The 16,555-nt window shown below is 43.4% G+C and overlaps 1 protein-coding gene across 2 annotated transcripts in view; it reads right to left on the bottom strand.

Annotated features, from left to right (window-relative positions):
* Positions 1 to 5,718: 5,718 nt before the first annotated feature.
* Positions 5,719 to 16,555, bottom strand: part of GUCY2F (guanylate cyclase 2F, retinal) — a 50,976-nt gene continuing 40,139 nt past the window's right edge. Inside the window, exons 19-20 of one of the 2 annotated variants that reach the window (XM_074918622.1) lie at positions 15,298 to 15,386; positions 10,016 to 10,130 (exon numbers count right to left, since the gene is read on the bottom strand). In XM_074918622.1, coding sequence (XP_074774723.1) covers positions 15,305 to 15,386 — 82 coding nt within the window. In that variant the 3' untranslated portion in view covers positions 10,016 to 10,130; positions 15,298 to 15,304. Of the gene's footprint in view, positions 10,131 to 15,297; positions 15,387 to 16,555 lie in introns of both variants that reach the window. The other variant, XM_074918614.1, reaches the window with a different exon arrangement.

Raw genomic sequence — 16,555 nt, 5'->3', positions numbered from 1 at the left:
TAATGGATTAAATAAGTCGTTCCTAGGATGTGGGACTATGAGAGTGGCCACACTGCTTATTGGTTCATATAAACATTGCTAGATTTCGTTCTCAGGTGTTTTCAGTGGTCAGGTAAGACAGCCTTGATAAATGTTTAACACCCCCCAGAAGGGACCAGTCCTTTTACTGTACAACAGTGAATATCCACTGATTGCAAATGAATAATAATAGCTTATGCCCAATGAAAAGTGGGAGCATAAAGCTCTGCTGACCTTCCCCTTCCTCCAGACACACTTGTGCCAATATCTATTCCTCTGTCACCGCAGCACTGAGGAAACTTCTCACCTTTCACATATGACACTCCCTGCGGTTACCCCATGGTGAACTGCTCCCAGCTCAGCCCATTTCATCCTTGAAAAACGCAGAGAATTTCCAAACAAAGAAACAAAGCAAAACAGCCAGTGCGTTGTGCAATATGAGGTTGTCATGAGGCTCGAGATTCAGGATAAGAAACCCTTTGGAGATGGTCGAATTAAACATTGGTGATGCTTTTCTGGCCACTGAACAATTTGCACATTGGTACGTGCAAGGAACGCGTAGGACAACTGATTTACGTATACTTTGCCTGCCCTCTGGTGGTGGATGGCTGCTGATTAAGTGTATGCATACATATATATTTATGTATACATGCATACACATATGTATATGTATGTATATATGTACGCACGTATGCATATGCATTGACATATACGGCAGAAAATGCGTCCATGTGAATTGTACCTTGAATCTGAGTGTTAAAGATGTGATTAGTAGTTAATTATTGTCATTGCCTGTCACTGGTCTTTTCAAAGCTGAAGATTTTCCACCTTGCTGTGATTGTGTTAAAATTCAGTTCAGTTAAAATAATTCCGCATGAAAATGATAGGAGTATAGTTAAATATTTGCTCCAGCTTGGAGAGACCAGTGAGCTCTTCATGTGTCCTTTTCCTCTCTATAAATAAACTCTGCTGAAACTGGGTGAGCTGTACAAAATCAAGAGCAAAATGTTTTTCCAGGACCAGTTCTTACAGCAAATACAGGACAGCATAAAAATAACTGCCTGCAGCATGGGTGTGCTTTTCCCTACACAATGCCAGTCTGGGTTAGCAGGAGGGCAGAGAGAGGAAGGATGAAAGCTTGGAGGAGATACATTCCTTCAGCCCCTCGGTGGGGTTTATTTTCAATTCAGCAAGGGTTCAGCATCATATTTCCGCTCGTTTCCCCTTGTAGCTGCGAAGAGCAGAGGGATTTGCCATGCAGCTCTCCACACCTCCTACAAACGTGTCTTATATAAATGTAAGAGGTTATGCCTAAACACAGTGTTCCAAGCCTTTTCTCTTTGGATGACCTATTACAATGGGAAGGGCAGCAAAGGTGACGTCTCGGGCTGGATTCGTGTTGTCGGGGTTTGTGGCTAGAGGGAAGTGAACCAGAGAAACTTGTCATCTCAACACCTTCATTCTCCACTCAGCATTTCCAAGTGAAACTACAGTCTTTCCCCTTCAGGAAAAAAAGCCTTCAGCCCTTGTAGCCCTTCAGATGTGCAAATCCTTCTATAGATTATTATTCGGATTTCATGTTTTCCTCGGGTTGTGTTTTGAAGCCATGCACAGGGATAAGCACACCATGTCCCTGGACTCATGCAGCCTTAAAGCAACACGGAAGTGATGTCCATAGTGTCCAAACCCACCATTTAAATCACATCGTGCAGTGACTGTGGCAGTACTTCTCTGCCTTTCTGTCTCACGGTAACTCCATCTGAACCAGTGACCAGTTCCTGGGTGCTGGATTCGACGGTTTAATTGCTACCTCTGGTGGTCTCTAGGCCAACAAGCACCACCCCAAACAAGCTCAAGGCATGTCTGGGGTCAAGGATATTCCCACACCATGTAGTATGGGTGTTTGAGGGGGGAAGACAGTTTGTTAGCTGGCTCCAGTGACAGGGAAGGGTGTCTGGCACGTGTCATTTAATCCTGTAGGTATCTCCGTTGCTTTCTGAGGACCATCAGTTTGCGCTTTTCCTTTACTAAGTCCACAGAAGCACCATTCAAAGTTGGTTGCTGTCGATGCTCAGGGCCTCCGGTTGTTCCAGATATGGGGAATGATTTGTTGGAGACCTCTCAGGATGTGAAATCTACTGTCCCACCACAGCTGGAGGATTCCCCATCTCGGGAGATTCTCCACTCAGCTCCTTTCCACCTGCCCATCTTCTGCTGGCTGGGCATATGTGGACAATAGTGCCTGAATGTACAACTAAGCCAGGTTCATCCCACCTAAATGAAGACCTTTTTATCTTCTAAACCTCACCTGGTCAGGAGGTTATTATTCTCATGTCTCCTGTCCCTCTCCACACACACAAGTTCTGGACAGTCTGTATCCTTCCCAATGCTCCATCCCCAGGACAAAGCTACAGCAGCAGAGGAAGGGAGGAGAAGGTTTTCAGGCTGATCCCTCCCCTCCATTGTGTGAGAACCAGCGTTTACTGGGTCACCCTGCAGATTGGATCTTGTGAGTGTTGGCACATATTTCCCTCTTGTCCTGACTGTGTTGCAATCCAGACAGGTGCTGTCGACCAGAGCAACCTTGATGACATCTCTCCATGAATAAACTTTGGCACCTTATTTGGATAACTACTTGTGATTATTCCCTCCGGTACTTTCTATGTGATGATGGTGTTTGGGGAGCTAGAGTTGCAGATTTGGCTGGGCAGACAATCACCTCTGCAGGGAGCCCACACAAGTAGGTTAAACCAAAGCTTTATTTCCACACAGTGTTCTTGGGAGACACTGCCAAGATTTCACAGACGGCTCAAAACAAGGACTGGCAAGGAATGCTCTGCTCCTGTGATCCTTTCTTATGGCAAACAGCCCTGAGTCACAAAATGAATGTTCAGAGCCAAGCCTGAACTTCCTTTAAAATTAGAAGTGTTCAGATTAACAGTTTTCAGGTTTTTTTTCTTTAAAACAACATTGTACCAGAGCAGAGCTCGCATGCAGAAGAGTGTAAGCAGTTTCTACAGCACCAGACTCTCAATCCGTGGTTAAAGCCCTCTGACACTACAGCAGAAGAAATATCCAATAGGCCATAGTTATTAAAGCAGCTAATTGCAGTACCTCTGCCATCAGATATTGTCCTGTGTTACGCGACGTTCTGACAGCTCACTGCTCCTGGTGAGCAAAGACCTCGAGACGGGAGCTTCAACCCTACACAGTCTGTTTGCTGCCTTCTCTTCCTGCCCACAGTTTTCTGACTAGCGTGGAGAAAGGTCAGTCAGTTTCCTGCAGGATTTCAATATTTTGAAATGCTATTTCAGATCCAGCTTTTGAACGAAAAAATAAATAAAGAAGGAAATTGGATGTGGAGGCTGGATCTGAGACATCTGCCTCCAGGGTTGCTTTGCAGCAAAAGGCTGGGATTGGTGGCTGAGATAGCCCAGCAGAAAGACAGCTGAGGTGTCTGGCAAGCAAACTGTTAGAAAACCAGACCATTTTCCATTTGAAAACTGCAGAACATTTGCATCTTGGCAAATTCTAACAGCTATAGGAGAAAAGCTTCAACACTAATAAATGCCTTCTGTTCAAGACCAACTGGAGTTTAATACATCATATTGTGGTTTTCATTTGGACATCATGCCTATGTAGCTATAACATATTTCAGCATTGGTCCTTGGGCCTATATCGACTTTCCCTGAGCTTCTCTGCATATGTTCATGAAAAATGTTTCAGACATCTAGCTTTGTGAAAACGAGCATATTTATTTTCAGCGTTTGTTTTACAGTTTTATTTTTTTTTAACTGTGCCTGCAGTCTGTACTATTTAGTTTGACTCCTGCACAGCCCCAGATTGAGAAGAGATAATGGCAAAAGGAGGATTTACTTCGAGTAAAACAATTTTAATGTGTCAATGAAATCAGACAATGAAAGATAACCAGCTGATAAAAATTTTCTTGACTTTCAGGAGATCCTAAACAGGTCCTATGCAGGAAAGGAGACTGGATTGCACCGAGTGATGACAAAGTGAAGGACAAATGCCATGGATCAAGACAGATGTGGAGGCAGGAAGCAAGGAGAATTGCATGATCAGGATTCACTGTGCAACTTTTGTGGGCGGTCCCCACAGTCCCCTGCTGGGTCCTGTGCTGTTCAGCAGAATTTAGAGGTGCTCAGAGACTTTGGTCAGGGAAGGAAGGAGAACCACGGGATACTGATATCTGCAGATATCATAAAGCTGGGCTTGGGGAGGATCGTGAGAAACTAGAGAATGAGGAAAAAAGATGGCAAATGAAATTCAATACTACCAGCTGTGAAGTGACGAGCATCAAAGGAAAAGTGTTGGGTGCTTCTTACGCTGCACAGAACACAAAGCTGGTTTCATCAGCTCAGGGAAGCCTGTCCTGTGGTCATTGCAAGAAGACTGGGAGAGTACCCTGGTGTGGGATGAATACCGAAAAGCTTCATCTACTTTCCTGTCTCAGCAGTCACTGGCCCAGGAGCACTGCGTGCTGCTGCTCACCCACCAGCCACAGGAGGCTGAAGGAGAGGGTCTGCAAATCATCCTGAATGCAATGGCTCTCAGTGCATTTTGGGAGGTCTGGTACAACTCTGTGTGCTATCCCACCCTCCCCTTACATCTAGCTCTCTGTATCCTACAGCACTGTCCCCACGAGCTGACCTACAGGTCAGCAGGCTGAGTTTTGCCTGCAAGAGCTTTATCTAAGGTCACCGTTGCACACGGCTTCAGTTTGAGCGTGAAGAGTTGTAGTTCCCCTGCCTTCTCCCACCTATTTTTTTATTCAGATAGTTACTTTTAACACAGATGGGGTCAGTGATGGGTGTCACACTGGGACTTTCTGTCATGACTGAAGGGGAATGCAAGGATGTGTGGCTACAGCATTAGGAAATCCTTACCCCGCCTCCACCAGTGATGCCCATGGACTTGCATCCAGCTGATGACCACTGTTATGGTGTGTGAGTGGGTGGGTGAAGCGGGGTAAGAGTCTGCCTGTGCATAGGACCTTGCCAGACCACGTTCTCAACTGCACAGATGTCTCTCGTGCTTTCAGCAAAGGGACAAACCCACTGCTGGTGTGAGGGCGGGAGGTTGCATGGGATGGAGGGCTCCTGCTGCAGCGACCGCGGAGCTGTCCCTGACCCCACCACTGAAGGGCACGTCTCTACAATGCCAAGGTAAATAACCAGAGCTTCAGGGAAGGCGGACGTGCTGATGCTTTGAATGAGGATGTCAGGACAGAAACAACATCGTTTCATGAGTTCAAAGAGAGGTAATGCTGCAGAAGACTTACCCTCAGCCCTACTCCTGCCTTCACCCACCTTCAGTCCTAAACCCCAAAGAAGCATCTTGATATTTTCCAATGAGAAATGTGCTGCGGTATTGCCCCCCTCCCTATTTTAGCATCCCCTGTCATGGGAAACTTTCCCAGACGTAGGTCCTTGCAACTGTTTGGACACCCATCCGTGCTGAAGCTGCTCCATACCCTCCTTGGGTTCTTCTGCATCTCCTCAAACCTCTTCTGCCTGACTGTTGTGCTGCTGGCTTGTGTATTTTGACACCTGCTGCTAAATTATTGAATAACGGAGTGAATACGTGAACAGGTGTTTCCATAGGTGCCTTATCTGCACAGAGAGCTGAAAATTAAGCTGAGGAGGAAGCTGACGGTAAATACACAAACAAAAACAAAACTTTCAGGTGGAGGGATAGGTCTCCAAGGATCTTTATTGGCATTTGGTTTTAATTCACTCTTAAAAATACTGTATGAAATATGAACTATATTCAGACAGTGTATATTGTGCATAAATACATCTTCTACAGCTCTCAGCGGGTTTGCACGGTTACATTAAAATTCTCCCTATAATGTTAGAGGTACAACCTCCGGCAATCACATGGTAGGTTCTTGTTGATAGTGGTTTCTAGAGTGTGCGCTTCACTATCTGAGAAATCCACCAAGTGACTTGTCCACAATCACCTGAGAAGTCTGCTGCGGAGCTACAAAATTTACATTTGCTGCTTCCAGCCCCCATCTTTCTCATTACAACATCCAAATACTAGTTTTAGGAGCAAAATAACAAGAAACGAGCCTGATACAGTAACCACAGTTAGTATGGGAAGAAATCTCGTGAGTAAACCTAAACCTGTCTAAACAGAACAATGTCAGGAAAATAAAAATATATTTTATGGCTTTCTAACAGTAGAGGTTATCACACTCAGGGATGAGTCCTTGGCCTCTTCCTGTTGAAGTTAAGAGGAAAAAAATACCACTGGCTTCAAAGAGAATTAAGAATTATCCTGGGATTACTAAAGTCGTCAGTGATTAGAACTTTGCTTCTCTGCTCCCCTTTCCCACAGATTTACTATTTTATTTTTTTAATAAATTCAAAGAATGTTGTTTATTTTAGAAGACTAGAGGCTGAAGAAAGAATCCAAAAACTGTGTGCAGAAGGCAGATTTAAATCCTCTTGTTTAAATCATCTTTAGCTGGAAAATTCAGTTTTTGGCTACCCAGCATTTTCTTAAAATTGTCTTTTCTTGGACTAACAAAAACACACACTCAAAAGATTATTTCTTAGTGGGTAAGTATGAAATAAAAAACTGAGAACCCCAAAATTGAAGTATATATGTATCTGAACCTATGTGTACATTTTGAAAAGGAGAATATGTGCATAGTGGTAGACTGTAGAGGTGTTGGTGGTGTTTTTTCCCTCGTGCATTTACAGATGTTTCATTTGATATATAGCAAAGATAGAAAGTTGCTGTCCCTCCCGTTCACTGTCACATTATCAGCTAAATGGATCAATGGGAAGGTTTTCAGGGAGCAAGTCGCTTCACAGATTTTGTTTTCTGCTCGTATGTTTCTTCCTTTACATCCATTTTGCCTGTGTGCTGGGAAGAACAAGTGTTTCAGAAAGGATTAGCACATCTAGACAAGCCAAGTGGAAGAGTTTCCAGACCCAGGGAAAAGGCCAGGGAGCCCCGCACCTCCTCTGAACCAGTGATGATAGCTATGTCAGAGGGAGGTTCATCCAACTTGACTTTATTCATCTGTGATGCAGGTTTCTCCACCTGAGCTGATCAGTGCTGCTCCTGTTAGAGTTGATGGCAAACACTTTTAGGGCACGGTTCATCCTTCTGATGCAGATAATTGGGCATGGGATTCACTTTGAGGTTAAAACATCCAACTTCAAAGGTATATCTCATTAAACATACCTGTCTGGTATTATTTCAGATATTAGGGTCTGCTGTCTGGCCCCCAGCTACCACTGCAAAAGGATCTGGTCCTGTATCTTATTTATCAGCCCTGTTTGGATGTTGTAGGCACTCTACAAAACTCTACATCCTAAATGGAATTAACTCTAAACTCTACATCCTAAATGGCATTAAGTACCTGTGTTTCAGCAGCTGAACTGCATCACAGATATCTCCCTCTGGGTATCTCTGCATGCACCAGGGCTCCCATTGCTTGAACGGAGACTTTGCCAACAGTCAGTGAAGTTTAAGGGTGACTGTGCTAGCCAGATGTAGGCACCCGTTTGAGGCTCAGCTGAGTCATTAGGCTCTTTGGACTTTCTGGCTTGGTCTCCATTAACTGCAGCAGGAGCTGAGACACCCAGCACACACAGAGGTATCCACGTGTAGGAGCCTAAGGAACACCCCTGGAAGGTGCCTGTTTCCCTTCTCTGACTGTTAGGGGACCAGTCTGGGTGACTGTCTCAGACTGCACCTTACAGGGCTAGATTTAGCCAGATGATTCTCCTTTTGCACATCACTCTGGGTATTTCTCTTCATTTGGAGGCCAGCCTTGACTACACATAGGCCTTTTCAACTCTCGCTTGCATGGGAATACCACACCAAGAGCAGAGGGAGAGCTCTTCTGTCCCCTGTAGAGGGGATGTTCTTTCTGCTTGACACACCTTGCAATTTTCTTTGGCCAAGACATAAGGTCAGACTGATTGAACCCATGCCAGTACGTAACAGAACAGCACTGATCGGTGCTTTTAACACGGGAAAATAATGGAAAAGACATGCATTATTCAGAAATTGTTTGACTCTAAACTCACATTTGCAGAGACCAACCCAAGAAATTGACTCTAAACTCACATTTGCACAGACCAACCCAGATAACATCCCTCCCTGGAACTGTATATTGAGGTATATTATGTCAGAATTGCCTGGGCAACGTCTCTTTCACAGGTCTTCAATCCTGAATGAATTTGCAAACAGAGCGTGAGCACAGTGCAGAAGGTGAAAGCTTTCCAAAGCCCTCTTTGACAGCTCAAGTGTCATTTGAGCTTTTTGACAGATGCCTTTCAAGGGCCAAGTTCTCCCACCTGAAATATCAATTCTCACCAGTAAATAGGCAAAAGCTTCTCTCACTAAACCAGGTGCCCCAGAGTAAAATCTTAATATTGAAGGATATTAACAAATTTCCCTTCCGTTTTCACTTTTCAGATACTTGCTACGGTGAAGTAGTTGTGAAAACAGTATCTTCTTTAGAGCTTTGTGGAGTTTGGCTTGCCTCATTTCGTAAAGATATCTGCAATAACCAAAGGAGGTTTGGTGAGTGGTTGTTGACTTATTTATCATCTGAGCGACAAAAATTTGCTCAGGTTGCTCTGATGAGAAGAGTTCAAACTGAGCTTGAGAGAGGTCTCCGTGTATTCAATGAGCACCTTGTGGTGGTAATATTGATTAAATTACCATGTCTGCTGTTCTCTTCATCCTTGAAGAAGAGAGAACAACAATTCCCAGATGTTTGTTAGAAGCCAGATGTTGAACAGGAGTAAAAAATCTGGAAGAAGTGACCAACAAAACAATTATTTGACTTTGATGAAGTGTGGTCTGAGAGAAGTGCCTACAGGTCAAATGCTGGCCCTTTGCAGAAAGGTATTTTTACCCACTGGGAGGCTTAGTTTGAAGACAACTGCCTTTGAGACCACTTGGAGATTAAGAGGGAAAAAGAGTGATGTGTTTTAGGCTTTGCACTGCTTAAGTGATGTACTTTTCATTCCCTCGGCCACTCTTGCAGGAAAGAAAATTGATATCTTACTAGTATTACTCAGCTAAAGGACCTGCAGAATGTCATTCTCTGCATCTCAGTTTTCCAATATCTTGGCATTTAGTTTTCATCCTGCTTTGGGATGAAAAGTATAAAATGGTTTAGATATGCTATATGTGTGTGTGCATAAAGTGAAACAAAATGTTCTTCCAGTTTAGATCTGGAATTACAGAGATGACATATTTTGACATTTTGAGCAGAATCACATTTTGGCATTTGGAAACAAATATTGATTCATACCAAACTGTTCCATTTCAAAACTGTCATTTCAGTTTGAAAATAACATTAAAATGGCATTTGCAGCTGAAATGTCAATTTAAAAGAAAATGTTTCAGCTTAAATTGACGTGCAGGAACAAAACATTTTGATTCAAAATTTCCCCTTGTGGGGAGTAAAAAAATATTTTTCATTGCTGTCAAAAGCATTTTCTTTTGAATTGCACTGATTTTCACGAAACCAGAGTTTTCTACAACAACAACAAATCTATTTAATGCAAAACAGTTAAACCATTTTAGTACTTGGCATTATCGTTCGAATCCAGGCCCAAGTGCAGCCGGACATGTTTGTACTGCCATGCAGACCTAGCTAAAATATTCTTTGGGCTCATCCTTGTGACGAATGCTGATGAAGAGCTGTTGCTATCATCACCATCACCATCACTTTCCTCCCCTGTGGACCCCTGCCAAAAAATGTACATACGGCTCTGGGCTGGTGCTCAGTTTCACAAGAGATGATGGTCAGGATTAAACTGCCTGCTCAGGTTCACCCTCTCAAAGATCTAAGAGGCTTCATCAATTATACTGCTTTTGGCTGGAAGGGAAATAAATGGAGGGTGTGAGCTCCTCTGCTGGGTTGGCTTCAAGGTGTCCATCCTGATCTTACTAGATCTTTGCTGTGCTCTTCTCAGATTTCATCCTCTTCAATACTTATTTCGTTCTCCTTCATGCTTTCCAGCTGTTTAAAAGTTGCTTTTTTCAGTGTGCTCTTTGGGTCCTTCAGGACAGATTTGAGTTTCCTGGTCAGTGCATCTGGCCAGTTGTGGCTGTAAAACAGAGAAGAGGAGTTAGCAACCTTGTTCACTGAGGAATAGCCTTTAGTTTTGCATCATTTTGTGTCAGACAAAGCAGAAACTTTAGACGTTCTCAAAGCCGTCAAGAAGCATCAGGCAAGGAGGGATGTTGGTAGAGAACTGCAGGGATGTGGTGGTCCCAGCAGACCATACAACTGCTGGAGCTGTTGCATGGGTTAATGGGATACATAGAGCTTTCATCCAAGGATATCCACTCTACAAATGTAAATTGCATTTACATAAAAAACAACCAGAGGGCTTCAGCTGCTCCTGAAAAACATTCCCAACTGTGCATCATAAGCCTCATAAAGCCCCTAGCTGGTAACAAAAGAGCTTCCGTGTTAATCAGCTGGGCTTCTCTGGGTTTGAGATCAGTCACTGCCACCAACAAGAAATCTGGAGGTCCAGCTGCTCTGAGAGCCTCATGACCTCACCAAGCCCAAGACAGGATGGGCAGAGAAACAGAAAGCCCTGACACGCATCTCAGATCCAGGTGTGGTTTTGCTGCCTTAACTCGGCACTGTTCCTGACAGAACGAGCTCTGCTGTGTACCAGGGCTTAAGAGTTAGGCTGAGACTACATCTAGATTCATGCTAGTAAATTGCTGTGATGGAGCTGAAGAGGAGCATTTGCTATGATGCTCCAAGCGTGTATGGTGCCCAGGTTCTACCATTTGCCAGTGGGCACAGATTTATTATAACACAATGGGAGTTTCAGAGACAAAATAAACATCAAGGACTTGTAGAAGGCCAGAAGCTGAGTGAATGGCATGGTTTTAGGTAGGTCTCCACTCTGCAGCTGTGCTGTCTTACATAAAGCATCATACGAAATCAAATTTACTGGGTATAATAGAAAAAAAAAAAAAATCATTCCAAACAGAAAGGTATGAAATGCTAGCCCATACCACCAACACCATTGTGATTATTAAAAAGAAATAGTTGAGAAATGGCTGTGTGTATATATATATGGTTTTAAATTGTACACACCGTTGTTGTGGACAACAAACAAGCAATTACTTTAGAATAGGTAATTAGTAATTAGAAATATATGTCAAACTGACTATATGAAGCAGGGATCCTGTAGCATTAGGACAATGGTTTTATACTAAACAAGGGTAGACTAAGACTAGATATAAGAAAGAAATCTTTTGCAATGAGGATGATGAAGCCCTGGCACAGGTTGCCCAGAGCAGCTGTGGCTGCCCCCTCCCTGGAAGGGTTCAAGGCCAGGTTGGACGGGGCTTTGGGCAACCTGGGCTAGTGGAAGGTGGCCCTGCTCAGGGCAGGGGGGTGGAACTGGATGGTCTTTAAGGTCCCTTCTGACCCAAACCATTCTGTGACTCTATGATACCACCATGGAAGTGTAAGATATGAGGTCCTGAAAGGAGGGGAATGAATATTATTAGGACCAAGGATTATTCATACTGGTGACTAATTATTAATACAGAATTGTTAAACAGCCTAATGAAACTGTCCTTAATGACAGCAAGGGATAAGTTATCCTTAAAGTAGCTGTTAGATATCTATGAAGCATATAAATATACTCTAAAGTATATATAAAGCTATAGCAAAGTCATCTAATAGCACTGGCACAAGAACCAGGTGTGCAGGGTCGACCACTCTGACACGTTGTGCTGTAGCACTGACACCCTGTACTGTAACACTAAATGCTTTTTTCAAGGAAATTGTGTTTTATTAATAAACTTAAGGTTCTGCAGATGATGTTTGATTGTCTGGTTACCTGTGCCTGAGGACTGGCTACTAAATCTGGATGCAACAAGACAAGAGCCAGGGTCTCCAAACTCAGCACACATCATGTTCCCTTCCACTCTCACACTCAGGGGGAGACCAGGGGCAGCCAAGAGCAATCAAGCACAAAAACCAGAAAAGGGATCTAAAAGCAAATCTAAAGGCTGAAACTTAAGAAATGACCTAAATATATCAATCCAATGAAATTTAAGATTCAGTGGAGGATATACCCTGAAAACACATTAACTGACTTTTATGAGAACGAGCTGATCCCCTTGCTGAAAACGATACCAAAAGTTTTGCAACCACTAAGGAAACAAGGAAAATAATTTATTTGTTTTTTTTATTTTTTAGGTCTTGTTGGTGTTGGATGTGGAAGATAATGCCTTCCAGTATGTTGCTGGGAGATGCCTCTGCATACCAAAAGAGTAGCTGATGCAGAGTAGAAGAAAGGGGGAAGAGTAGATATGATGGGAAAAAAACAGAAATGAGTGGTTTCTGCAATTCTGATTTTAATCTTTGGAGAGATCATGCAGGTGAAACCATCTGAGGTTATCCCTGAGGTGGGGCTGCAGGAGTAATTTGTAATTGTTCGGGTTTCTGTGTAGCTGTGGGCTTCACCTTTGAGGACAAAGAGAATCTTTATCAAAACCTCTGTCTTGAGTGAGCTTTCAGATCTTAACTCCTGGTCAGCCACAGCTTTCTAGTCTACGGCTTGGCCAGCAAGACGCAATGATTTGGGTGTTTACTGTGCCTCCTGAACAAGAAGGAACCTTGAGAGATCTCCTGTCACTAAAGCTGAGTTCATGGGATGAGAGGTCAGAATAGAGAGAGGGGCAAAGTCTTGAGAAAAAAAAAAAAAAAAAAAGGGAGAGAAAATAACTTTAAAGATTAAGCCTTAGTACTTTTAGGTGATCCCAGACTGGTCCTTTGTCCATGTAGGACACACTACCTTTATGTTTATATATCTAAAGGTCAGCAAAGAGCACTATAGGTGGCACTAAGATTTATACACCACGGATCCCTCCATAAATACAGCAGCTATCGATCACATCAGGGTGAAATCGTGTCCTTTTAAACTCCATAATGAATTGGTTTGCATGGTTGGATGGTTTGCATGATTGGACTGCATGGGATCTAAGACTCATCTCCAAAGTGTGATCAATTCAGGGATCACAGGGAGTCACTGACCTCTCTGGGGGGCAGTTCTCTGCTGGGCCTTGAAGGAAAGAGAGAAATCCCTTCCTCCATATCAGAAGCACTGTAAGATGCTGGGGGTGGGATTCAGCTGCCTGAGGATACTGTCTAGCAGTATTTGAGATCTCATGATTTATCCTGTGTGGTCTTGAGCTGCTGTTTCATCTAGCGGCCTTGCACAAGTGTCTCTGACAACCGTGGTGCCCTGGGCTGCATCCCACCTGCGTGAGCAGGTTAACAGGTCCATGTTAAGGTCACAGATGCTACTGCAGGACAAAGTGTAAGGATCGCTAGTGGTAGAGCCAAGAGGTTTATCTGCAGGTAACTGGAGGTGCAGTTTGGTGTTCCTCATGCTTTGCTGTACGTTTTTATCAAGATCCAGCCGGAACAATCACTTCCCTTCAACAGCAGGTGTCCATCAAAGACAACAGAGTCTAAAGTCAGTCTTTCAGGGTTAAAGGATTCACATCCTGTGCATGAGGAGCAGGGCCTTGGCCTTCCTCTAGACTCCAGGCCAGATGAATCCTCTGAAATATATAAATACTCCGAGATGGGGATCCATACCTTAACACAGCAAGGGCCCTGTGGGACTGTTAACAGGTGAATGGACTATAGAACCCTACATCTGAGATCCTTGTGTAGCGTTGCTTTATTGCTATTAAGGAAAAATCAGATTATTGATGGTATATTCCCCTTCGTCATAAATGTCTAAGATAAAATAGCTGGAAACATCACTAAACCACAAAGAAAGTACATGGGAAGAAGTGACTGTTGAGGACATAATTGCCTCCGTTGAAAGCTTCATGCACACAAGAAGGATTGAACCAGGACTGTTGAAAAGCTCCAGGTATAAACGCTTTATTGATTTTTCTGCTGTTTCCCATGAACTGAGCCAAGTGGGCTAATGAGAACCTTCTGTTCTCTATAAAGTACTGCTAATCAGCCTTGCTTCAGTGCAGAAGTCTATGTTTGTGGGTGATACACGTACTAAATGTTTGTGTATCAGTGTACACGCAGTGTTTGCCAAGCAAGGCTAACCCAAGTAAGAGATCCTCTTTGTCTCTGGAGTAGCTTGTGCTCATAGGTATAGATCAGCAGTGTGGTCTTCTGTGCCTTGGAGCTTATATTTAGCAGTGAGTGTTCACATATGGTAGTGTTTATGCAGGTCTCTGCACAGTGTGTACCATACTTAATTTTTTTTTTTTAATGAGGAATTTCTGCCCAGCTCCTAGAATAGGGTGAGCCTCAGACAAAAAAATTAAGAATCTCTTAAGGGAGATAAAATAGCCTAGTAACACCCCCTGAATCTTTAAAATTTGTGGTTGGGAAAGGGGAACACAGCCAGAAGTTCTTTTTTGGGTTTTATCCTTGTGAGGAAACTGGATGGAGCTTTAGTCTTTAGAGTAATCTACCATCAGCTTGATATGGTGCATCTCAGGGATTTGTATATCTAGGCACTCTGGGCTTTCATCCACCTTTGCATCTTTCTAAGAAAGTAGAAATTAAGTAGAAGTTAGTTCAGAGGCACTGAGCAGAAACATTTAAAAATCAACCATAGAGCATTGTCACGGGATGTCAGAGCCCCTATGTGCATGGTGAGTGTGTATGCTTATATGCCAGCCTTGCTCTGGTAGCAACTTTTTGAACAGGCACCTCAGGTCATGCTGTTATACTCCATGGAACTTCTGAATTCTAACCAAATCATTCCTAAATACACATTCATTTCTCGTACCAGTAGGTACCGTAGTGATGACTAACAGCGTTGCATCCTGTTTCATGTCGTGAGATACGGAACTACACTAGGCAGGAGATACACATTACAAGAAAACAGCAATAGGCAATCTGGATTCTTCCAGACTTGAACTCCAGCTTTATCTCTGTGTTTACCATGGACTGGGCTCTGCCTGGCACAGTGCACATCGACATCCAGTGGATCAATAATACACTGCAGGTAAACACAGTAATACTGTATGTCTTTCAGGAATGAATGTGATAACAGGTCATAAATTTTCTATAAAATTGCCCAATTGTTCCAAGCACCTTTTGAAGGAGACGCTTTAAAAGAATCATACATATTTTTGACAAAAAAAAAGGCAAAAAAAAGCATGACAATAAAAACAGCAAAGTGCAGACAAATCACACATAAGCAGCCACTAAATAGCAGAGCTACATTGGGACTGTCCTACAGCTACTACCTCAGATCTAGGCCCTTTTGCCAAGTTTTTCAGCTTTCCTCCTTTTGAACTCTGCAATTTCTTCCGAGGGTAACCCATGAGCTTTACACCTGCAGTGAACATGTAGGCCATTAGAGAAAGAACCAGTTCAGTTTCATCTGCAATTAAAAAACAGACCGTAACGGAGAGCAAGTGAAAGGTTAAGTGTCTTCTGGGGCGAAAAAGGAGCACAAATATTGGGCCTGGTTCTGATTTTTACTTGTTCCCCTCTTGTATCACTTCAGCTTGACTTATTGCAAAGAGTGAAGTTAGCTAATTTAATTTAAAGTGTCCCGAAGTTAAGTGCCTGCTCTGAGACTGGCATCTTTTGTAATCTGTAAAGCCAGGCACATCCAGAGAGCTCCTGGCATGTCTTAGACACTTCTCCAAGACAAGACAAATGAGTCTGTTGACTGAGGAACACAAACTATATGTCTATCACGGCTGTATCCAGAATCGATTAGACAAGATGAATCCTGGGAGAATTATTCCCTTATTCCTCTGATCCTCCCCCTTATTCATCAAAGGGAAGAACAGAACAAAACTGCTCTGAAGACCTTGCGTTCAGTTAGTTCAGCTCCTGCCACAGTGCCTTTTGGTCTTCCGGCGGTGTTGCTTTCAGTAACTCTCAGCTCTTAAAGCTATGGGCACTTTTCCAAATGGAAATCCTATTTAACTGTCCCTAGAGACAATCAGTTTTCCCCAAAAAGCTTAGCACAAATTTAACAGCCTTTCCCAAGGGAGATTGGAGTCAAGTTTCAGCTCTTTTGCCAATTCGGTCCTACAAATGGAAACGTCTAACAAAGCTGTCCTTCCATGCCTTACCTAAATCCTCAGTTCTGGAGACATCTTTCCTTTTTATAGAAACATTGATCCCTGTTTATAAACCATCCCATGAGTGCTGGAGCCTTTAGGGCTGGGTCCCAAGGACAGGGAAGCCAGGAAGGTATAATCCTGATAAGTTGGATGAGGAATGGCTTTTTCTGGGAATCTGCAACTCAGGTGGGATTCATCTCCCTGAAATTTAGCTATATGTGACAGAGACGTCTCCATCCAAGCCAAATATTTTGGGCTCTCTTCTGAGCCGGTGGAGGGAAGCAGGCACTGCTGGACCACAGCAGGGGTTTATCCCAAAGTAGATGTCCTCCGAGGGGCAGAAAAGCTGCACCTAAAAGTGCCTGTTTCCCTGCATTGACTTTAAAAGTAGTGTAAGATTGCCAGCTCACATGGAGGTGTCTAT

Source organism: Athene noctua, chromosome 1 (assembly GCF_965140245.1).
Source record: "Athene noctua chromosome 1, bAthNoc1.hap1.1, whole genome shotgun sequence".
Classification (NCBI taxonomy): Eukaryota; Metazoa; Chordata; class Aves; order Strigiformes; family Strigidae; genus Athene; species Athene noctua.
This window is presented reverse-complemented; position numbering and strand designations above follow the sequence as displayed.